The 25,058-nt window shown below is 42.1% G+C and overlaps 3 protein-coding genes across 5 annotated transcripts in view; 2 read left to right on the forward strand and 1 right to left on the reverse strand.

Moving 5' to 3' along the window:
- Positions 1-572: 572 nt before the first annotated feature.
- Positions 573-2,794, forward strand: prop1 (PROP paired-like homeobox 1; the record flags this gene model as incomplete). The annotated part of the gene is made up of 3 exons (XM_080017047.1): positions 573-642; positions 1,936-2,165; positions 2,372-2,794. The coding sequence occupies 3 exons, from the start codon at positions 573-575 to the stop codon at positions 2,792-2,794; spliced, it is 723 nt and encodes a 240-aa protein (XP_079873173.1).
- Positions 2,795-3,667: 873 nt separating this feature from the next.
- mcfd2 (multiple coagulation factor deficiency 2, ER cargo receptor complex subunit) lies at positions 3,668-21,320 on the reverse strand. 3 transcript variants are annotated; one of them, XM_080016238.1, is made up of 5 exons: positions 20,366-21,320; positions 8,417-8,471; positions 7,648-7,857; positions 6,278-6,437; positions 3,668-5,092 (listed from the first exon to the last, which is right to left on the reverse strand). In XM_080016238.1, the coding sequence occupies exons 3-5, from the start codon at positions 7,854-7,856 to the stop codon at positions 4,961-4,963; spliced, it is 501 nt and encodes a 166-aa protein (XP_079872364.1). In that variant the 5' UTR covers position 7,857; positions 8,417-8,471; positions 20,366-21,320; the 3' UTR covers positions 3,668-4,960. The 3 variants fall into 3 exon arrangements, with proteins under 3 accessions (XP_079872364.1, XP_079872363.1, XP_079872365.1); XM_080016237.1 differs by lacking the exon at positions 20,366-21,320 and having other exon boundaries at positions 8,417-8,549; XM_080016239.1 differs by lacking the exons at positions 8,417-8,471; positions 20,366-21,320 and adding an exon at positions 8,504-8,533.
- ttc7a (tetratricopeptide repeat domain 7A) overlaps positions 8,886-25,058 on the forward strand; it is a gene marked incomplete at its 5' end in the record, with an annotated part of 54,104 nt that continues 37,931 nt past the window's right edge. The window contains 7 exons of the mRNA XM_080016236.1: positions 8,886-8,939; positions 10,892-11,078; positions 13,105-13,268; positions 15,341-15,509; positions 22,262-22,392; positions 22,808-22,932; positions 24,982-25,058. The exon at positions 24,982-25,058 is cut by the window's right edge and continues 2 nt beyond it. Of these exons, the coding sequence (XP_079872362.1) occupies positions 8,886-8,939; positions 10,892-11,078; positions 13,105-13,268; positions 15,341-15,509; positions 22,262-22,392; positions 22,808-22,932; positions 24,982-25,058 (907 nt within the window). The remainder of the gene's footprint in view (positions 8,940-10,891; positions 11,079-13,104; positions 13,269-15,340; positions 15,510-22,261; positions 22,393-22,807; positions 22,933-24,981) is intronic.

The raw sequence follows: 25,058 nt of genomic DNA on the forward strand, positions 1-25,058 counted from the left end.
TGCTCTCTAAACAATCAACACAACAAGTTTTTATAGGCATATAATGTATCATATATACAGTATATATATCTATATACAGTGTGTATATATATATATATTTATATATATATATATATATATATATACTGTATATATATTTATAACTACTATTATTATTATTATTATTATTATTATTACATTTTTATGTATTTATTTAATTATTTTCGGTGTGGGGGGTGGCAAGTCTGGCAGGGGGTCTTTGCCATAAAAAGTCTGTTCTGTTAAAGTTTTTTTTGTTTTTTTATTACGCCGCAAAAACAACCTCAGAATGACCAAAACCTGCATAACGCAAGTTTAAGCACTCTACAGTTGTACCCTTCCAATATAAGAGTGTCTTTAAGGCCTATTGATAACAACGAGTTTTCACTGCATACACATACAGCCACCAGACTCCAGACCCCCAGGGGAAGTTGCCTGCATGGGTGGGAAGAGCCAGTGGCGTGTGATGTCACAGTGGACAGGTACAGCCACCTGCGCGGGGCGGGGGGCATGCATCAGTGTGGACCCTCCGTCCTGCAGGAAGACGTCTAGAGATGTCCCACGTGAAGAAGAGCCACCGGGAGTGTGTTTACTCGGACATGGCCACCGTCAGCTCCAGTGAAGGTGAGCCCATGCCACTCCACATGTTAGATCACAGCTGTGACTTTGCATTAGTTGTTGTTGTTGTTTTTGTTGTTGTTGTTGTTTTGGATGTGGTGATTGCCAGTGTCTTTTTGTAAATCCACTGTATTACAAGAGGAACAGAGGGAACTGATGTATATGTTAGGCGGTTCTAAACAGAGGCTTTTTAGTTGACACAATATACGTACACCAGTAATCACAAAACTAAATTCAATTAAAACATAAATAATGCCGGATGCCAGTAAACAGCTGAAACTAATGAATTGATGCATTTACAATATGCAATACATTAAATCAATTTAATAAAAGACATACATTTTAATCAAATCATCAAATCAGTTTTTGGTCAGTTCCCATCACTGAAATACAGTGTGAACGGCAAAGAGCCGTCCAATAAAGCAATTTAACAAATTAGTGACATTGTTCGCTATTGTTGTAATAATCTGGCAGAAATCCCCCAGTGTCTGGTTATCAGTTTCTCACAAGCTGGACTTTGACAGCTGAAGCCCCCCTGGCTCTCAGGTTTCCAGGGGCCAGTGGGAACCACAGCGCTCCCTGTAATCCCCCCTTTTTTCCACACAGCCATCAGTGAAATGTGCTCTTCCTAATTTAGGGCCACTTCTTTTTGTCTGTGTACCATGTCGCTCCTGGGAAACACAGAGAGGGAGTGCAGGTAAAGAAACTGGAGCTATAGGGAGTATTACTTCTCCCACACCGCCCACATGCAGAGTCTCTCAACCTCGGGGTCGTGCCCCTACGCGGGATCACATGATGTGCACACAGGGCCGCCGAACATTTTCAAGACTGATCATTTCATATTTGCTTGAAATAATTTTGTTGTTAAATACATTTAAAATATATCTTTTTTCTTTCTATATAATTAATGTGGAGCTCCACGCTCTATGATATAATAAAATAAGTCGATGCGATTGAAAAATTCACATTAAAAGGTTTCCTTGTATTCAACGTGGAATATCTACACTTTGAACAATAAGTAGTTTGTAAGTACAGTAAGAAAGATTATTATTTAGCCTCAATTTGTTGCTGATCGGCCTAAATGTGAACCATAACATGTAGTGTTAGTGGTTCTGTTCCAAAATAATAATAATAAAAAATAAAACCTCACTCTCTAGTTGCTGTTGGTGTGAAAATGATCAATTCCGGACCTGAGACCTGAGAAAGAATGGGGTCATGTGCACAAAAAAGCCCCCCAACCCCATTCCTTCCCTTTTCCTTTTTCATTCATTAAAAAAAAAAAAAAAAAAAAACCAACAGATATTGGAGAGACCATCAGAAAGGGCCCGCTGTGTGAGGCCCCGGGGCCCGCAGGCCTCGGCAGGCTGGGCAGGGTCTATCCGTCCCCGGCCCGGAGACGCCACCGCACCACCTTCAGCCACGAGCAGCTGGAGCAGCTGGAGGTGGCGTTTGGACAGAACCACTACCCGGATATCTACTGTCGAGAGGAGCTGGCGCGGATGACCAAGCTCAACGAGGCGCGCATACAGGTCAAAGTTTAATGCGTACATAGGCTGGACGTCCTCTAAACACATTTAACATCTTTTGCTGGAGATCTAGACCAGGCTCTGGCCGAGGACCCATGTCCCTGAAAAAAGAAGTCGTAGACTATGCCGTTTATCTGCCTGTAATAAACGACTGTGTAGTGGGTGTGGCGTACAAAAGTAGGCTACTGACATTGCCACTGCCTCCGCAGGTGTGGTTCCAGAACAGACGAGCCAAACACCGCAAGCAGGAGCGCGCGTCCCAGAAGAGGCTTCCAGTCGGCATGGTTCCAGTCGGCATGGTTCCGGTTAGCATGGTGCCGGGCCACGGGACCCTGCTGGGCAGCATGTGCGTCCAGCCCTCGGGCGTGAGCCGCCAGTACTACCCCCAGCCCCTGCCGCACATCCATCGCTTCTCCACCATGCTGCCCTCCGGTGGATACTCCCACCACTCAGTGTCCAGCAGCCAGTGTTCCTACCAGGCCGTGCAGCAGCCACAGCCCCCCGCCCCCCGGCAACACGACGAGTGGTACGGCCCGCTGAGGAGCATTGGTGCCCCGCCCGCCAACCTGACCGCTCCCATGTTCTCCTTGGCCCCCGTGCAGGCTCTAGACGCCGCCTCCCAGTGGAGCTAAGAAGCGACACGTTTATGGAGGACTCCAATGTTCTGAAACTAACCATTCCCTTATTTTTCGACCACTGGGTGATTGGCATCCGAGTCTCTTAAATTGATCAAGTACACATAGAAGAGCATCAGCGGGGGACAATGTCAACCATGTTCTTTGGCCCAATGCAATTGCCCCATTGCGTGGTAATAGGCTTAAGCTGTTCTCTCAAAAATGTACTGTATCACTTTCAAATATTCTGATGCCAACCACTCCAGACTGACTCCCAATGATCTAAATATCTGATTTAGGTTAAACAAACAAAAATTGTAAAATACTCGGAGTTCTCCTTTAATAAGAATAAATGTAATGACACGGGTAGAAACCTCCAGGTTTAGAAAGGCCATCTTCTAGCTCCAGCCACACATTAGTTGGACATCTTTTTATCTAGACCCTTAAATACTGCTTTGTATTTAGTCTGTAGTACTTACTTGCTTAAATGCAACTAATAACATGCTTGCTTCATAATTTTATTGTCATCCTAGTTACACTGGTTTTCTATTATTTGGGGTTTTAGTGGATTCATCTGTTATTTGTAGGTCTTTGAGGTTTGCACTTCCAGTGCAATGCTGTACACAAGTTCAAGTGTCTTCAAATAATAAATTAATATTTTCTGACTGCAATGATGGGTGCATAATTTTCTAGAGCAGTAATGTACTCACACAAGAGTGCAGAGATTGCAGTATTTTAATACATACACACACACACACACACACTCCAGAAAGAAGACTTTTGCTTCTGCTCTTCTACTCACTGTTTTTTTTTTTATATATATATATATATATATATATATATATATATATATATATATATATATATATATATATAGTTTTTTCCCCCCCCTTGGTTTTTTCTTTTCAAATTACCTGACTCAACAATTAACACTGAACAGCCATACAATATTGAATCCATAAGATATAACACTGTAGAAGAAATGGATTGACCATACCACTACAAACATTGCACTGTGTGTCAGTTTTTGAGTAAGTCAAATTGAACTGAATGTCTGAGAAACAGTCAACCCTCCAAACCTGGTGCATTTCCAGTCCAGCTTATCCAGTGGTGAAGAATTAACAATGCAAAGAAAATGGCGTAACTTCACATTCACTTCAACGTCAGGCTTGTCTCGGGTTTCAGCTCTGTGCCGGAGACGCTGGCTGAAGACGGCTGATCTGCGTGGGTATTGTTTCCTCTCGAAGACCAGAAAAAGCAGCGCTGGTAAGAAAGGTAACTTGTGCTCTGTCCCAATGTTTAATAGGAAAATATCTGCTGTGTGGCACAGTGCGGTAATCTCCACCTTCTACATTCGATACTTGTGTGTGAGTGGAACCTCGTAGATCTCTTGAACAATAACTAGAACTACTCTTTCTGTAAACTACATTAGAGGCTTTGACCACCTCACTTAAAGCAGATTAAAGGCCACTTCTATCTGGCATGATCACAACTACCTGACATGACATCAGGAGTCACTTTGGTCCAAGGGGAGGGGGGGGGGGCGGAGCTAACTACTGCCAACGATTGTGCGTCGATTCAAGTTCGGCGCCAGACATTTGTCAGTGAATTGTTATTACACTCTGAACCCCTACACCACATCCAGAATGCAAACACATCAGCGCCTCCAGTGCTTGATTACAAACGAAACGTGATTTTTTTTTTCTAACACGAAAAAGACAGAGGCGGTGAGGGTACATTGGAGTCGAGCTTCTTCTCGACGTCTTTTAAGCGGTTGGAAAGCATGCCCCTGCGGTGCACCGATGTTTTTTTTTTGTTGTTTTTTTTTCCTGGCACATTTCAGCCACATGGCCCGTTTGAAGTCTCAACGTTGTACATCGGCAGTCAGGTGCTTCCCCTTCCGTCAGGCAGCAATGAGGTCACAGGAAAATAAAGGAATACATTTGAGAAATGACGGCGGCGATGAAGACGCCCCTGTGTTTAGAAAGTACACAAGAAGGAGACGCGAGCTGCAGAAATCAGAACGAGAAACGTCTCTGTCGCCCGGATTGAACATCGAAACAGGAGGAAAAAAACAAAACAAAAAAACAACACACAAGGCGTTGGTTTCTGAGGCTGTATTAACCGTCCCTCCCTCCTTCTCCTCCTCTTCTTCTTCTTCAGAGGTTCCGCCAAAATCCCGCTCTACTCGAGCGACTTCGCAAACTCAGCGTAGTCTATGAAGCCGTCGTTATTTTTGTCATCGTCCCTCAGAACATCGTCGATCAGAGTTATCAGGTCCTCCTCTCTCATTGGCTGACTGTTTTCACCTCTCTCCTGCACAGAAATTAAAAAAAAAAAAAAAAAGGGCAAAATTCATGCTTAAATGTCCTCCATATGAGTATGCGTAGGGGGCAGGGAGGATGCTCGCAAGCATAGGAGAATTAAAAAGGTGGAGGTACACTCAAAAAGAACATGTTCCGGAACACCGTCAGCAGGATACTCAATAGGAACGCTACGGTGAAAGAAGCACAAACACGACAGCGACAGGAAGTGGGAGCAGCTTTGCCTTTACATAAAGATGAAATAAATAAAAATAAAAAAAATTGTGAAAATAAAACTCAATGTTATTTATGCACAGTACCCATATTTCATCAAAGAGTGACCGGGGTTTGTATTTACCTCAACTGCCGTCTGGGCGCCGTGCCCCTTAAAATAAATACATCTAGAATAAACTAGCATTATTTTTTATTTTTTTGTTCAGAGACACAGGAATGGCCGGGACGCACGGTGGACCAGAGATGTTTATATCCTACAAGTAGAAACTAACTAAAACAATAGATCTGAAATAAAAACACAGTAAAACCAGCACAGGAACTGCACGCAATGGAGGAGAAAGAAAACAACCACACACACACACACACACACACACACACACACACACACACACACACACACACACACACACACACACACACACACACACACACACACACACACACACACACACACACACACACACACACACACACACGATAAAATCTAATATCACAATACTTTACATTTAGTCATTTAGCAGACGCTTTTATCCAAAGCGACTTACAGGGGAGAATAACATTCAAGCTACATTGCGACAGAGACATTAGTGTAACAATAAATACTGCTAAGTAGTGCTAAGTAATTGTAAGTTAGGAGAGGAGGTACTCTCTGAAGAGCTGGGTCTTCAAGTGCTTCTTAAAGACAGAGATGGAGGCCCCTGCTCTGGTCGTTTTTGGCAGCTCGTTCCACCAACGTGGAACTACAAATGAGAATAACCTGAGTTGTCGTGGTTGTACGGCCGGCAGAGCCTGGCGACGCTCATTTGATGAGCGCAGCATCCGGGGGGTAACATGTGCTTGTACAAGAGCATTTAAGTAGGTGGGAGCATTCCCAACGATCACTCTGTAGGCACCCAATACCTAAGATATTTACACAAATACACACATGGTATTTAAAAGGCAGATTTTAAATTCCGACACGCACCTCTTTGTGGACATGTGTGATAGCTGTGGCCAGTTCCAGTCCATCCAGCAGGTTGTTGCCGTCGTAATCGTGCATCTTGAAGTAGTGCAGCTGAAGCTCCTGCGGGGTCATCTCTTTCTCCGGTGTATCGATGACTCCCTCCAGATGCTCCATGATGTGGCTTTAAAACAGAGGACATCGCAGACACAGAAGGAGATCAGCTCTCTGAAGACGGAACATTCATTTATATTATTTGCAAAACTAACAGTTAGTAATATGGTGTCTATATCTTAGCAGGGAAATTTGTCCATACTTGCTCTGGACTTAAATCTGCACTAGGAAAGGTTGAAGATGAGCACACAAAGCCCTTCTTTGTTTCCAGGAAATGCCAGCGTACACGCTGGTTTTGGTCAACATTGAGTCTCTGAGGTGTTTAAGAGCATGTGATAGAATGTGATCAGTACAATGAGTCAACAGGCCAGGAGATGCATTTTTCAAAGCAAATAACAATGCAGCGGTTCTTTGATATTATGTTTGGTTATGTTGCTTAAAAAAAAACAATGCATCGAATCTAACTATGTCTATTTATAAAGGAAGAAATTTCTGTTTGTATGTATGTCTTTCGATTATCTCGACACCCAATCTACTTCACACTTGGCGGGTGTATTTCTGGGGACCCTAGGACGTGTAGTGTCGAATTCGGTGCATTTTGGACATGCCATACATGCAATATTAATAAACTTTCAGTAAACTTTCCCCGGTCTATGACTTTAACCGGCAGTTTCACCTTCCATTGTGTAACACGGGACTGAATCATTCACATTTTGATAAACCTTGCCATTAAAATGCCTAACTAATGTCAAACTTTCCTGGTGTAGCTTCGTGCTTTGTTACTTTGGTTGAAACTCAATGTAAATCTTTTATTTTTTATTTTTTTTTTAAATGGTAAAGTAGGCAATGTCAGTAAAGCTGACGTTGAAATGTAATAATATTCATCACAGCACAATTAGAAGCCATTAGGGGGCCGACAATAACATTAACTACGTACCATCTGCAGTAAATGTTTAATGTTCCGGGTCTTTAAATGACCAAACTCAATCAACATACATTTCCAAACTTCCTCTGTATGCCTAGAGAGCCCATGCGGGGTGGGCAGCATGCACCCTCAACCACACAAAAACAAAAAACCCCACAAATCTAAAAGTGTCTAAAGGGTGTCTTTCTACTGCGCTATATGGCAGAACTTGTTCAAAAGGTCTTGATAGTATAACAGACTAAATCCTGGGATAAATAAAAGCTGATGTGCATTCTGCACCACGACCAGTGACACCATTTGTCGACAGCGTTCAAAGTCCAGGCTCCAGCACACATCCAGCCGGGTCAACACTCACTCTTGGTCCTGCACCATGTTTCTGTCCAGGCGACCGTGACCATGACCGTGGGCGGCGCCGGGGCCTGGACTCGGAGTGCCATCCTCCGTGGTCTGCGGATGGTGCTGTGGCTCCTCTTGGGAGAGGACGCATGGGAGGCAGCAGGAGAGGAGGAGGAGGAACACACGGCCCCACTGGATACCAACCCTGGAAGTTATCCTTCCTATCATTCTGGTAGACAGACAAATAAGTAGATCGATGGACAGATAAATAGATAGTTGAGTGGACGGACAAACAGATAGACATATAGATCGAGGTCTCAGCAGACAAGTAGATTGATGCAGACGGATAAATAATAAAGTAGACAGACAGACAGCCAGAATGACAGATAATTAAGTAGACAGACAGACAGATAGATAATTAATCAGACAGACAAATAGATGATTAAGTACACAGACAGACAGACGGACAAATAGATGATTAAGTAGACAGACAGACAGGCAGGCAGGCAGGCAGACAGACAGACAAACAGACAGACAGACAGACAGACAGACAGACAGACAGACGGCAATAATCAATGACACATGGTAACGGTTTCAGTACATCTGATTATAGCTGTGGAGCTCAGTACATGAACTAGCAACATGCTAACAATAACAACCGTGTTAAACAAGCGCAGTTGACAACAGTATGGAATCACAGCAAAAAAAAAAAACAACGAAAAACAAACATGAGCTGAAAGGTGGCTCAAAACAACCCGTCGAGGAACTGGTCCAGGTGGTTTTAGTACCTTCGCGTTATCTTAGTCTCACGTCCACGAGGCTTCGCTGCACAATGTCAGCGCGCTACAGGGAATAAAACAACAACGTACAATCACCTTCTAGCGGAACAGCTCGATGACTTACTCGCAGCGCGAAACGCTCACAGCCTTTTTGGACTACGCGGATTGCCATAGCAACCTTTCACCTCTTGGACACGACAGCGCTTTCTGATTGGTTGACCGTTACTACGTCATCGGTAGGCGTACCTCCCCCCCCCCATACTGTCAGATGGTCCACACACACACACACACACACACACACACACACAGACACACACACACACCCACCCACACACACACACACACACACACACACACACACACACACACACACACACACACACACACACACCACACACACACACACACACACACGCACACACACACACACACACACCCTGGGAGTTTGTATGGACTCGGTGGAGGAGACTTCAGGCAAATGAGCAGTTTCCAGAGAGAAAATGAGGCCAAATCTCTTTTCAGGCGACTTGAGGTTTCTCTCATCTCTTCTTTTAGTAGCTCAAGATAACTTAGAACACTCCACCCCAGCCCAGCCCAGCCCCCAAACACCCCAATAGCCCCTGTAGTGAGACTGTGCCGTGTAAATATCCAGGTAGAGCTTTTCCATAGTGTGTGCCTTTCTTCTTCTTCTTCTTCCTCTTCTTCTTCTTCTTCTTCTTCTTCTTCTTCTTCTTCATCTTCTTCTTCTTCTTCCCACCAGGTATGTAGGTACAATTTTCAGGGTTCATCTTACAAGATTGCTGTTGTGGTTGTATGAAATTGTTGAGCTTCAAACTGTCGTTCCGTCTGAATTAAATGTCAATCCCTACGTTGTGCGTGCACCGTAAAAAAAAAAAAAAAAAAAAAGATTGTTAGACCAAGACAAACAAGGGATTGTGGGCTGCAGAACCTGTCAGAAAACAAATTGTTCCTGTCGGCCAAAATATTTATTTTCATCAAGTTCACCAACGAAGTGATAAATAATGTTGGAAGTCACAATTTGCATTGTTTTTTGTTTTGTTTTTTTCTCCAAATGCAATTCCACTCGTCATCCGCGTGTTTTCTTAATCCCAGGAGCCTAATTGATCCCGTTACAGGGTTAAAGAAGGAAAAGATTAAGGACACAAGACTTACGGACAAAACACACTTGAGTTTAGTCTGAACACCTCTAAAAATATACAAATACTAGCGCAAAGACAAAAATGTAGGTTTATTAAACACTGTACATGTGCAGAAATGGCCTTGAGTACACAAATGTGCCTTGTTTTTCCACAAGTAAATAAGTACACTGAGGAAGAAGACAAACAAACAAACAAACAAAAAGCGTGAGCCACAATGGGCGTGAGCCACTGTGAACAAATATGGAACTGCAAAAAAAATGCGTTGCCTCTGTTGTCTCGTACAACAAAACCCAGACTAATCATAAAGCATACATAAATTCCAGTCAACCTAGTGAGCGCTAATGTTAATCTACAGCCGCACCCTTTGCAGACACTGAAATGTGACAGAGATCTTGTGACTGAAGCGTCAGTGTCGGTGGTGATGCATCTTGACTAATTTCCAGCTTTGTCTATTTCTGGGGTTCCCAAACCCTTTTTGGTATAGGAAGGCCTCCTTTGGAAGACTCTGTTTGAGGAACCCCCCCCTGGTCGTGTGGTTTAACATTTCACTGAAACCGTCAAAAAGTGGAAATACAATATTATTCTACTTTTATATGGGGATGGCAGCTCAGGAGGTAGAGCTGGTCGTCTAGTGATCTAAAGGTTGCTGGTTGGATCCCAGGCTCCTCCTGCTAGCACGCTGTAGTGTCCTTGAGCAAGACACTTAACCCCTCATTGCTCCTGATGGCTGCGTCCGTCGGTGTTTGAATAATTGTAAGTCGCTTTGGATAAAAGCGTCGGCTAGATGCACTCGAGACATGAGAGAGGTTATATTGTCTTGGGTTTTGGATATGGTGAAATGTTTTCGTGAAGTTAAGCAATTTTCTGAATTGTATAGACTCTTCTGGCTCTTTTGATCAATGATTTGTTATAATATCCACTTTACTAATGGTTGTTTACAAAATATTTCTTTAACTTACGTGTAAAAAAATTAATAAATTCAACGTGTGTGTGTGTGTGTGCGTGTGTGTGTGTGTATATATATAATTTTTTTTTTATTATTATTATTTTTTTTAATTTATTTATATATATATATATATATATATGTATATATACACAAACACACACACACGCATATATATACTGTATATGTATACGTTGTATGAAACACATGATTTGCCGCGGACCTCCTGCGCTTCCTTTGAGGACCCACAAAAGGGCCGCGGAGCCCAGTTTGGGAACCCCTGATGTAATTGCGCGTCCAAACGTTGCTCTGGAGTTTTGAAAAACATAAGCGGGTGGAGAGGGAGTCTCGCTCCCAGATTACATATTGATTTCCCCGCAGTTTGCAGTCACTCCCATCGTATCCGGGGAGTACGGCCACCACCGGGACAGAGCCGGCATGTCCGCCCGGGTCTCCTTCTCCCAGTACCGGCTGGAAGCGGAGATAGAGCGGTGCCGAGCCGAGTGCCAGTGGGACAGAATACCCGGTCTGATCGATCAGCTGCTGGCTGCACGGATCCATGAGGATGGTGAGTGATCTGCAGCCAGGGTGGTTGAAATGCACAAGCGGTCGGTGTTCGGCACTTGTTGAACTTTGTACTTTCCTGTGGCGCGTTCCCTGGAAGTCGCTCACTGAGAGTCACTGTATAAACGTACTGTGTTAATTATAATGGTACGATATTATACCCATGCTCAGTCATTATCAACGTGAAACAAAGATGCTTCCGTGTAAAACTCTGCATTTCCTAGGTGTTCTCAACTTATATTTGGGAAGTTAAGATGCACGTGTAAAAGCGTTTTTTTTTTTTTTAAGTTTATCCATTGACTTTTACAGTATAGAGACAACTTTTTTTGTTTTAATTCGACTTAATTTCAGGTGGAAGAACTATTCCTATCTTTTACTTAAGTATAAGTACAAGTATTTTGAGACGATTTTGAGACTTTTACTCTCGTAAAAGCAAAAGTACCACATTGTCATATCGACTTAAGTAAAATTATAGTAATTTCTCTTAAATGTACTTTAAGTATAAGTAAATGGAAAAATATCGGTCATATCAAATAACCTCATAGGGTGACACTGTACCCTTTTTCTGCAGATGAGTGCTGATGCGGATCCTGATAGCAATTTACAGTACTATAACATAGTGTAGGATATACACTATACTAGGATGTGTACTAAATATCTAGTATATACTCAAAAAGTAAATGTACAGCGTATACTATTGTGTAAATCCTAATGTACAAAATATTAAAGTAATGTAGCAGAATACAAAGTATAGATATGTACTTGTCAGAATGTACTTAAGCAAGTACAGATACATGACAAATGTAATTAGGTACAGCACTTACTTGTACTTTGTTACTTTCTACCCCTGTATAAGCCACATCTATGACATCATTATCTGGAATAACAAAACAATTTCCATTTTGCAGCCAGTGCCGCCTGTCCACTCACATCTCCTGACGTGAAAATAATTCCACACTAAAAACCTCAAACGGTCTTATGTAAACAGGCTTATCGCAGGGTCACTCAACCAGCGCATCTCCTCCCATCGTCCGCTTGGCAAAGTAAATACGGGTGGAGGTGAACGCCGCACGCCCCTGTTATTGTCACAACCATCTAATCGTCACGACGGGCCGGGACGGACGGTCAGCGCTTCCCCTCGACTGCAGACGCACCGAAGGGTTAAATTAATGTGGATTTGTCCGTGTAGACGCAGTGTTTGCAGAGTTAACATTTGATCCAGAGCTCTAACACACGCACTCGATCCGGAAAAAGCCGCGCACGCACCTTGCCCACAGCTGTCACACCTTGCCCAAGAGGAGAAATTTGAGAGTTTACAGAATGCATAATGCCTACTTAAGAGACTGCATAATGGGCAAGCAACAGGTTCTAAGGGCCACCTCTAAAGTATTTTCAGTCCTTCAAAGGCCTTCTGTACCTTTCTTTTTTTTTTAAATTCCTCTGCAAGCTCGCACAGCCTTCATGGGTCTGAAACTCGACGTACTGATTTTTATCCCTCCACTGTGTGCTCGCCGATAAATCTGACCTTGGTTATGCTGATAAAATGACAGGCACGTACGTCCTGTATACCAGGTCGTAAACACTGACCACGGACTTGGCGGAAGAACACACGCGCCCACAGATAGGAGAGGCAAACAGGAAGGCTTTAATCCCCATCATGTATACACACCAAGTGACTTTTACTGCGCACGGCCAATGACTCGAATCCAAGACGGTCCGAGAAGCACTTTTATGATGCGCTGCAAACCCCCGCACACCGACCGCTCGGAGGAGACGTCGTGGAAAAACTGGCTTTTCTCAACATCATCAGATCAACAGAAACATAAGAAGAGACCAAATTGCCTCAAATACAGTTATAGATTCTGAGGTATTTTTATTGCTGGGAAGTGGTGTTTTTATTAGACTCCTTAGGTTTTGTTTGGCTACAGAAACAAATGACCTCCGACCCAGAGCTCCCTGCCCTCCTCAACAAACACACCCCCACTGACCCGCTGCTCCTCTGTTTCATACTGTTCTCACCCCGCCCGTAGACGACTATGGCATACTGCTACTGGCCGAAGCCCTGCTGGAGGAGTGTTTGCAGGAGAACATGGACCTGTTACGGAGCTCCACACCCCTCATGGACAAGAACCAGCCCAAACTGTCCAGTGCTAAGGGCCACCTGAACACCATCCTGAGCCGTGGACATCTACAAGTCAGTCCCAGGGCCACATATTCTTTATAACCCTTTCCCTCTTTCTTTTATATGCAACTTTCTTTCATATTCATCCTTAATAATAATAATAATAATAATTATAATAATAATAATAATAATGATGATAATGATAATAATTAAAATTATAATGATAATGATAATAATTAGAATAATAACAACAATAATAATAATAGTAATAATAAATATAATAATGATAATGATAATAATAATAATAATAATAATAATAATAATAATAATAATAATAATAATAAATAATAATGAATATAGCTGCAAGCAGCAATACATGAGGTCCATTTAGTCGTGTTTGGTACGTATTACAGTTTCCCAATATTTTAGTTACAAAGACCTAATTTCCTGGCTTCTGGTGAATTTTAGTGCATGTGAGTCACAAACGAATGAGCCAACAATTGCTTAGTACAATGTACTGTTATGAACCTCAAATAAAACCAAAGGTACATATCATTAAGGAGGGTGATGACAAAAAGACTAACGTTTAACCAATATGTATTAAATAATAAATAACTAATGTACCTACAAAATAGAAAATAAGGTTTCAGTATCAGTTTATCAGTAGTCGGTGCAGGGTCAGGGACGGACTGGGACTTGGACCCAGAGTTTTTTACCCACAGCAGCCCACTACAACCAGCCCATGGATACTCCACCACCCCTGCCACATCGACGCACATACAAACACACCAGCCCTTGATACCACCACTGATAAGCATAATGGATGGATACCAAGCTACTACAAGATACTAAGCTACTGTAACACTAAAACAGTGATATTTTTAGAGCAAAGGTTTGTTGCCAGCAGGCCACCACTGTAAGGATACCATGATGACGCAGACAGTCGGTGTTTCATGAATGTACATATTTGAACAGGCTGTATAATCTATTTCCACACAGGTAATAAGTCAGATAATACCATTGCCAATTTGTTCACTTTGACCTTGAAACTTGAAGGACTTACTCTCCAGGGCAGGTCTATGGACAATAAATAATTACAAACATCAGGTACTGACTGTACATTTGTACTTCTAAAGTGCAGTTAAACAATAAATATTTAAATAAACAAACAAACTCAAAATAATATCTAAAATTGAACAAAAATTAAGTACTGTACATTTTTTGGCCTGCTGCTACGGTACAGACCATTACTCCAGGGCTGGGTATTGCTGGTTTATAAACACTAAAATAATATTTAATTAAAATAACACCAGCTTGTATTTATTTGTACTAGTGCTCAGGTATTGCTGGTCCATAAATTATAAATAATATCTATATTTGATATTGATATTTCTGAATTTGAAGGCAGCACGGTAGAATTTCCGACAGGCCTTGAACCTACCTGTGCTACCTGAACCTGTGAAATAAAAATCCCTCGCAACTTGGACAAACATAATAATAATAATAATAATAATAATAATAATAATAATAATAATAATAATAATAATAATAATAATAATAATAATAATAATAATAATGTGTAATAATAATAAGTGATTAAGTCCTAATCATATTGTTTAAAGAACCTTGCCTTGTCAGGCTTAATGTAAAATGTGTGCTGACTAGTAAACGGACCAAAACTCAAATTGACACCGGTACGCTCCTTTAAGACAAGTGGTTCTCAACATGGGGTCTGGGGACCCCAAGGGGTCCTTCAAGAATGTAAAATGAATAGTTAAACTTGACCATTATTTCATTGACAATATGTTAGCACCATTAGATAATTTATGATAAAGACTGTTTCAATCACAGTTTCACTATTATTTACATAACTATAGTATAGACAGGTATGGAAGTTTGGACTAAATCATGTCTAACAATAAAAATAAAATGACAAAGTCTTATCAAATGGTGTCTGTGGCCTAATCCGTATCAAATTGAGGGTCCTTGATTGGAAAAAAGTTGAGAATCACTGCTTTCAGCAAACACAGATGTGATGGAGAACTCACGCAAGTGCAGCGCAATCATTAAAGTAGAAGCTAAATGCCACAAAACAATAAGTACAATTAGAACTAAATAGAAATTTTCGATATTGTTCCCTCCAGCCCAGATACCTGAATGAGGCTCTGATGCTGATGGCCAAGGTGGACTACGTCCAGGGGCGCTATCGGGACGCCCAGGGCATGTGTGCCAGGGTGGGCATCGAAGAGCTGACCCAGGACGAGCAGCCGGTCTACCACCTGCGTCTGCTGGCCGAGGCCTTCGTCATCAAAGGTACCCGAGGCTTCTCGTAGTGTCACGTGATCTCACTTTAGGGAGGTTTACAAAGGATTTTCTTTCATCCTTCTAATTGGAGTCACTGGAGTTAAATGGATGTATGTTACGCAAGGTAGGCAAAAAAAAAAAACCCCGTCCATTGAACAATAGTATGGGCACACTGGAAATGCGCCCACGGCAGGAAACAAGATTAGCAAAATTAACAGAAATTAGACAAAATAGGAAGAAAATATTTGTGAGTAACACAGGCCCAAGACCAGAAACCCTAAAAACAGACATAAGGCGTTTTTGGCACTGAGCAGTTCTGGGAGGGGAACTAGGAGCTGGGGAGGTTTTCGCACCGTTGGAACTCCTAAATGACATCAGCCAATGGGGTTTCAGCACGACGACCATGTCGCGTGTTGCATTTACGCCCTAACTTTCACTGATTTCACCTTTTGAGTCGACTGTTTCGGAACTAATTTGAGGCGAGAAATATGAAATCCAGTTGCTGAATCTTCACCCATATTAGATCTACAAAACTTAATGTAAAAGTTTGTTTCCGACTTTCGCTTAAGGCACAGGCTCGCATCCTGACACCGCGCAGCGATTTTTTTTGTTTCATTCAATCAACATTGGAAAATAAAATAAATGAATAAATACATCTACAATAAAAAAAAATTTTTTTTATTGTTTTTTTATTTTATTGGCGATTTTTTTTTATTACTGCTGAGTGTACTGGCCATCTGGGCTCCAGGGGCGGGGAACTGTTTGCCTACGTCTGGACCAATCACTGTGCACTTTTCGTCACTGAAGGTTCCTCTTGTGCCGGTGAGTCCCTGCCTTGGAGTAGGAGCTAAAAAAGTTCCTCAAAATGGAGTTCTAAGAACTACGATTGTTCCTAGTTCCTGCAGTGCGGACACAAAATAAGGGAGTGTTCCTCCCAAAGTTTTTAAAACTATGAAAAGGTTCCTGCACTACGAAAACTCTGATTATGTCTATTACCAGACATAAAAAAAACACTAGTGCATAAGGGGGTAAGAGACCGATGGAGAGAGTTTCCCATTACGGATGGGGCTTGTTTCGTTCCAAAATACGGAAGTGGAGTGAAATTAAATAACCCACATCGAAAATAAATACTGGCACAGCGTGGGCACAGTCGATACCACCAGAGAGGGAGCGATCGGGGTGCAGAGCCGGCCCTGAAGGGCAATTTTAGATCGGGGCTATTCTTAAAACACCGACTGTAACAACAGCCCTGGGTTCTAGAGAAGGGCCTTGCGCGTTTTTGTTTGTTTTTTTGTTTGTTTTTTTCACGGCCACCCTCTCTTCCATGGACGCAGCCATGTTGCCCCGCCACGGACAGGGGTACTCAGTGGGTTGCGATCTGCAGCCTCACCACTAGAGGCCACTAAATACTACACACTGCGCCCTGAAGCCACACGATAGCAATGTCTGTCTAGCACCGACAGCTTGGATTTCGGTTTGGCAGACGTGCGTTTTTCAAACCTCAATAACGGAAGGCAGAGCAGGAGAGAGACACGCCCGCAGCTTCCTTAATTATGCCAATCTCAAGGGAGTTATCACGAGCCTCAGAATGGCTGCAACGGGATCGGAAGGGCTGGCGTGCGCCTGCGAAATGTCAGGCTGATTAGATATATCGTCGTCTGGATGAACCCGGGTCTGTTTGTGACCGTCCTCCAGAATGTAATTCCAAGATCAGGCGAGTCCTCATCTCTGACTTGTGAAAAGCAAATTGCTCTGCGGATGTCTCGGATTTGATCCAATTTAGTTAATTGAGTTGAGCGGTGCAATTTTGATTTTGAATAATACATTTTGGCCACCTCGGTCTTTTGCTCTTCAACAAATATAGCCCTTGTGTTCCGTCCATATCTGTGCCCACTTCTCTCTTTTTCAGGCAATGTGAGCCTCTGCCGCGTACGTGAGATTACAGGCGAATGAGGAGTAAAAGTTTAGAATTTCATTTGCGTAATAATCATAGAGGTGACCTCTCTGGGAATACATTTCCCCACGGAACTATTTTAGGATTTGTTTTCCATGCAGGTGATATTCGAAAGGAGGTCATCGAACTGTGAGTTTCTCTGTTGCTCACGGTCCCTGACATGTCTAAGAAGAAGTCGAGGAGAACAAAATTGGGATTCCCCTAAAATGACGAACCAGCCGCAGTCGTTTCTGTCATAGCTGATATTAAGGGCTAGAACCTGTCTAGTTTAGATACATTGAACAGCTTTTGCATTATTTGAAGTAGGCATCTCTAGTATTTTATATTGTCTGACACTGTGTAATTAAGGGTGTAATTCCATCCTGCGGCCTGAACAGATAAGATAAGACTTTATAGATCCCCTTAATCAAAATGTTTCACTGACCATAGCTTTATGAATATCTAAATATTGGGGAGCGTATTATGATGATGTCAACTTTAGGAATAGCAGTCCAGTGAGTAATGTTTTAAGTATGCTGTTTATTAAACGCCTTCCTGTATTGGAGTTGTCCTTCATTACGAGCTGCTGTGACTCCTGGTCTGATTCGCTGGAGTTTGCAAATAATAAATCTATTCACACTTTGTCAGATCGTTTACATTATGTGCAAACAGGCAGCGTGGAGGATAGAGCCGTCCTCCCGCTTGTTAAAAAACATGTTAATTCATCTGCAGGCATCATCACTCCGGGGGAAACGCAGCAGAGATTCAGTTGGGGGGAAATGTCTGGGACATTTGGGATACAAGAACGGGTGTCGCTGGATTAGGCTGCCCCACAACATATCCCGCGCCTATTTATTTGTATTTTTTGTTTCATTTCTATTCAGTTTGCGAACAAAATCCTTACGTTAACCGCCGATTGGCTCTCAACGGACAGGAAGAGCTCTGCGGTGTGTTGCCAACTGACTGCAAATCGATGGACTCGAAAGAAATCCATAAAACAGTGAACTGTTTGTAAAAATGTCTCGTAACAATGTCACTCACAGAAAACACCCAGTTTGACTGACTGCTAGGAAATTCCATTTATGTCTCATTTTAAATCCACCACTCCTGATCGCCATAAAGACTTGAGTATTGAATAAAAACAAGCTGAGAATGCTCAAATAGCATGCCAATCAAAAATATTGGTGTTCCGTGAAATTAAATACACGTGAATACAAATTTTGATGTGTATTGAAAAAGATGTGATATCTTGAAAATACCTTTCAATAAATATGCATATTGTACTCCATGCCAATATAATTACATTGTTCTTCAACATAATGACCGCACGTCACCTATTTTTCTATTTTTCGTATATATTTCATATATATTACTCATATATTACTAAGTACATGGAAAATATATGGTTCTAATTGAAATGTAAATACATTATATATTCTGTATTATATGTATAGTCTGTATTGCAAGTATATATTTTTTCCTGGTAGGGTGACCCTTTACTAAACAGACTGGCAGTCAGTAAAAAATATTGCATGCTGATGCCACATGAGTACAGTTGCGACTCATGTCACATGAGTACAGTTGGCAACACTACATCATACAGACAACTGCCTTTTCTGAGCTAATAATGAACTTATAATAATAAAATAATACCTCGTTTGCTTTTGGGAACAAAAGAAACCACCCTACTGACGTTATGGATTGTTGTTAATTGTTGGCAAAATAATCTAAAATAAAGTATTTTTGACAACCATCTTGGCTTGGCAACCAGCCACCGTAGACCCTATGGGAACGGTCCCCGACTTCCCATGCCCTGACGTTGCATAATTTCCGGTCTTTTTCCCCAACCGCCGTCATGGTCCACATTGCGGTGGGAATGAGAACTGATGACTTGTCTTGTCTGTCCACAGCTGTCTGCTTATTTGATTAGGCTTGACGTCTGGCCCCCTGTCCCTCCCCTGCTGCCATTTATTTCATACCAATAATTCCAGAAACGGACATCGGGCCACACAGCCATCTGGATCCAGACCTCAACACAGTCCCACCATTACCATCATTTTCTGTTTTGTTTTTCTTTTGTTTGTTTTTTTCATTCTGGCTGTCGTTACCGGTCTGCCATGGTTCTGTCCGCCATGTGTTTAGGAATAATTTGCTGACATGTAGAAGGGCTGGGTGATATTGGCGAACTCAAATACTGCCATTGTCCGCAAGAGGCAGGTCTAGGTCAACAGGAAATCACGTCACGTCGGCAGCAGAGGGTTGCATGAACATCTGCAATGTGCATGTGCATTGTCCACTTGTGGAAAGGCGAGAAGAAGAAGACGACTTAACAGCGGTAAGATCCAGACTTTTGAGTTGGTTTGCTTTTCTAAGGTTTTATTCAAATTTTGTCGATGGAACTTGAATATATCGAGGAATCCAGTGAGTGTAGGCAACTCTCTCCTTCAACAGGTCTGACTACAACCAACCAACTGTAGTGTAGGATATATAGTAGTTAATTGATTAAAAAAAAATATATATATATATATATAAAATTATCTTTTTTTTTTTTTTTTTTATTAAAGTAGATAAATTGTGGAGGCATATTACAGATGGGAAGCTGTTCCAACATGGGAGCATGAAAACAGGAGGCTGCTTTGCCAGCTTTAGTATTAACTCTCTGAATGTGTAAAAGGCCAGAGGACCTGAGAGACCTGACCGGCTCGTAGCTGACAAGCATGTTTGGAATAGCATATGCTGCCAGGCTGCTGAGAGCTTTGTAAACCATCATAGATATTATTAGTGGCTAAGTAGTAGTGTAGTTGTTTGTGAACTATCTTTTCAAGAATTTTACTGAGAAATGGGAGGTTATTGTAGGGTCAGTTAGTGTGTGAATCTTTTACCTATCTTTTATCTATTGACAGAACAAGGAATGATTGGATCCTTTGCCTACTGTTTTTCAGATTATCCTCAAAATCCGGAAAGTCCAAGGAGAAACCCGGTACCAAGCAGAGGTCACCATGGCCAGATGGAGAGAGTTTTAACCTGAGAAGAAAAGAATACACACCGATCAGCCACAACATTAAAACCACTAATAACCACTAATATTGTGTAGTTCCCCTTTTGTCGCCAAAACAGCTCTGACCCGTGGAGGCATGGACTCCACAAGACCTCTGAAGGTGTCCTGTGGTATCTGGCATCAAGACGTTAGCAGCAGATTCTTTAAGTCCTGTAAGTTGTGAGGTGGGGCCTCTATGGATCGGGCTTGTTGTTCCAGCACATCCCACAGATGCTCGATCGGACCCTAACCCCGACCATCCACATTATGTAGAAGAAAACATGATTCATCAGAGCAGACCGCCTTCTTCCATTGCTCCATGGTCCTGTTCTGACACTCATGTGCCCATATTAGGCGCTTTCGGTGGTGGACAGGGACTCTGACCGGTCTGCTGCTACGCAGCCCCATACACACAAGCTGTGATGCACTGTGTGTTCTGACACCTTTCTATCATAGCAGCATGAACTTTTTAAGCAATTTGTGCTACAGTAGCTCTTCTGTGGGATCGAACCAGACGGGCTGGACTTCACTCCCCAAGTGCATCAGTGAGCCCATGACCCACCAGTTGTCCTTCCTTGGACCACTTCTGGTAGGTACTAACCACTGCATACTGGGAACACCCCACAAGACCTGCTGTTTTGGAGATGCTCTGACCCAGTCGTCCAGCCATCACTATTTGGTCCTTGTCAAAGTCGCTCAGATCCTTCCGCTGTCCCATTTTTCCTGCTTCCAACACATCAACTTCAAGAACTGATGGTTTATTTGCTGCCTTAAATATCCCACCCCTTGACAGGCGCCATTCGAACAAGATGATCAATGTTATTCACTTCACCTGTCAGTGGTTTTAATGTTGCGGCTGATTGGTGTAGTTATTGCACTGCGAGTAATTTGTTTGATAATACAAATAAATGAATAAATAAATAACAGTGGGTTGTAGTGATGTGTGATGATTCTCATGTAAGAGTCGTCTCCCCATGTACTTTTTAAAAATAAATAAGATTCTCTATTCATCACACGGCACACACACCACATGCGGCGACAGCAACCAACACACACACAGCCAGAAGCAGTGGGCCGCGTACAGCGACGCGCCCGGGGCACTAATTTCACATCGCTGGTCAGACAACAATATTTTTGCATGTTTTTGGTGGGGGTCTGTACTGCTGTCACATGGAGGCACATGCAAATTCCACTCAGAAAGGACCCTAACTGGGAGACAACCCTGACAACGGTCACTGATAATCATTTTGGACCTTCTTCCTGACCTGGAAGTATAGAGGTCCTGAAGGGTGGACAGGTCACAGCCGATGATCCTCTCTGCGGCTGATGCCCTGTTGAGTCCGGCCTTATCCTGGACGTTGGCAGGCCCATCCCAGACAAGCTGTTTTATTGAGTTTTTATATACTTTTTATTGGTGTTTTGTCCATTATTGACTAACTGTTGGTGTTCCTTGTTGATGTTCTGAAGTGTAAACCTGGGTAACACTTTCAATTACATTCCTTTTTTTGTAGGTTGAAATTGCTGAAATAAAAAAAAAAGATTATTTATTAACTATGATTGTTGGTTAAAAGGAACAAAAAATGTTGGTTGTGACAGCGCAAGTTCTTAAAATCTATTCTGAATTTCAAAGTAAAGTGTTTGAGGCGGCAGGAATACAACTTCCTCTCTGCTGACCTCCCCTGACTCCTCAGCTTGTGTAGCAAGCAGCGGAATGGCCAGCGCTCTGAGTGACAACAGCACCGACGAGAACACTCCGGTTCCTCCATCACATCTCTGGTTTCCCCGTCCCAGGGCTCTCTCTGGACCACCAGACGGTCTCGGCCGTGTCCCGCGTCCGTCTGTCGGAGCGGGAGGAGGAGAGTCTGTCCTGCTACCTCAGGGCCTGCGATGTCGCCCTGTGCTACCTGCAGGAGCTGGACAAGGTGTGCTTTTAACCAATCATCCACATCTCCCAGGAGTTACAAATTGAGAGTGAGTGAGGAGTTAGGAAATAAAAATCTGATTTGTAAAAATCGGAATTGGATCAGTTTTACATAATATTAATATTTATTTTTGTCAAATCCAAAAAGAAATCCAAGAAAACCCTTGGACCCACCTGTCTGTTATTATGTAGAAAAGGGTATTGATTCAATGTATTCCAGTTCCTAATCCTGGACCTTGCTGTCTGACCGAAAGGAAACTGTTCTAATAACAGTTTGTAGAATCATCCAGTTCATAACCTTCCCCATTTCTACCTAATACTCGGGCAGCTGCAATGCTTTACTGAATAACAGAGATGATTTGCTTAAAGTTTTGTGACATTTCATTCAAATGTGTCTGTTGGGGGTCTCTAAGCAGACGGCCATGATGCCTCACAGCAAGGCAGCGAAGGGCAGTCCGCTCCCTGCTGCCGTGGATGTCGACCTGGGCTTCTTCCAGCAGGCGGCGCTACAGAGCGCCTACCTCTGTCTGCTCCAAAGAGGGTGAGTCCCTGGACACAAAGTTAGACCCAAATTGAATCGAATTGAAGCCGCAATAACTTTACTCATCGTGCATTTTGTTCTGTGTTTACAAGTTGAAAAATAACTGATGTATAAAAGTGTCTTTTAGATTTTTAGATTTTTAGATTTTATTATTATTTTTTTCAATCTTTCAAGCTTTTTTTACTTTATATTTTTATATATTTTTAAAAATGTTTTTTATTATATTCTATTTTTATTTGACAACTTTTATTAATAATTTTTTCCACTCCTAATTCAGCTCATTTTTTTCGATCTCCTTTTTCGTTTATTTCATCAGAGCCGCTCATTTACATTCAGCCAATCAGATCCCAGCATCATATTGCGAAAGCCGCGTCCACTTGTTGCGCTGCGCTGGTTTCACATGAACATTTTCAATTCTCACCTGGAGGCAGGTGCTAGTGAGCAAGTTTATACCTGTCAGTCAAAGGTCAAAGGTCAGTACATGAATATTAATTAGGGCGAGGCCACGCCTCAGTTCTAGCGACGCTTGGCAGTTGTAATGGATGAAACTATCGAAAAAACACAACATTAGTATTAATATTAGTGACATAGTATTAACATTAGTTATTCACAAATAAAAATGAATATCATTGAATGTTTTATGACTCCGTGTCGAATGTTAGTCGACATGAAAAGTCAAAACGAATACATGAATAATGAATAATAATATGAATAAAATATGAATATGTCCATGGTCCTTGTTGCTAGGTAAAACATGGGGTGACCGACCTTTCTCATCAAATAACCAGTGAAGAGTAAATGTATTTTGACTGGATGTGCCCATTACTAAAATATGAGTTCAGCTTGAGAAAGTGGAGGCAGCGCTCTTCAAAATAATATTGCCAAGCATTCATGCATTACTTGCCCATTTGTTTGAGCCAGAAACAGAATTACAGCAACATAGCCGTATTATTGATGTTATTATAGTGACACAAAACACTCCTTCTCATAGACCTTGCCTTTGGCATTGTGCGGTCAGAGTTAGACGAAAAAAGGCCACCTGGTCCCGTTTTTTAAAAAAGAATCGATTTCAAACAGACAAATTATGAGGGATGAGATCAGCGTGTTGCCGGGTCTTTAATTAAGGTAAATGGGGTTGCTTGTTCATTAAATACTACGTGTGAGCAGGAGGTTTTGAATGGGCAGTTGTACATGTAGTCGAAACAGCTGTTACAGTCAAAAAGGGAGATAAAAATGAAATGAAATATATGTACATGTAGGTAGCCCATATTATAACTTATTATGTATGATAAGTTATAATATATTATTAGTTGGTTATATGTAGTTGTTTGTATGCTTTTAATGACACAAAAACAATATTAATGGCAAGTCAAAATCAAATATCAACATTTTATAGGTTAATTCCATGGATTTAATAACTCCATGGATTTAATTACTCAATTGACCATACCTATAACTAGTTATATAGTATAGTGTGTGTGTACTCACACACACACACAGACACACACACACACACACACAAACAAAAAACACACTTAGTATATGGACAGAATATACTGTATATGATAAACTGCTTGTTTTCACAGTCATGCACTTTTATGTTATGACCAGCCGGTGTCACTCTTGTTCTTCAAAACCGCAACCAACTGAAAGCTGAACAAAGTCACTTTTTAATTTGATCTCGGCGCTTTGATGCGATGACTTTCAGGACAATGATCTTCTGCTGCACGGGAGTCGAAGAGCGAAAAACGATCCCCCCGTCCCCCATTTCAGCCCTGGGTGTGAGAACAACAATTGCTCCCGCTCTGCAGCACTCAGCTACTACTAATACTGTATACCATTACTATAGCATACACACAAGCATGACATGGATCCCGCTTTATCTGGCTGTATCGCATGTCACCTGCTGTATTATATACCCATATCATGACCATACATTTCCTATACGCGTGTGTGTGTGTGTGTGTGGGTGTGTGGGTGTGTGTGTGCGTGTGTGTGTGTGTGTGTGTGTGTGTGTGCGTGTGTGTGTGTGTGTGTGTTGGAGTTCAGTCATCTTGCACAGGGGGCCCACCAGTTGCGGAGGGTCCTCAGGGTGGTCGCGTCACGGAGTTCTCAGAGCTTCAGGA

Source organism: Zeus faber (assembly GCF_960531495.2).
Source record: "Zeus faber genome assembly, chromosome: 16".
Classification (NCBI taxonomy): domain Eukaryota; kingdom Metazoa; phylum Chordata; class Actinopteri; order Zeiformes; family Zeidae; genus Zeus; species Zeus faber.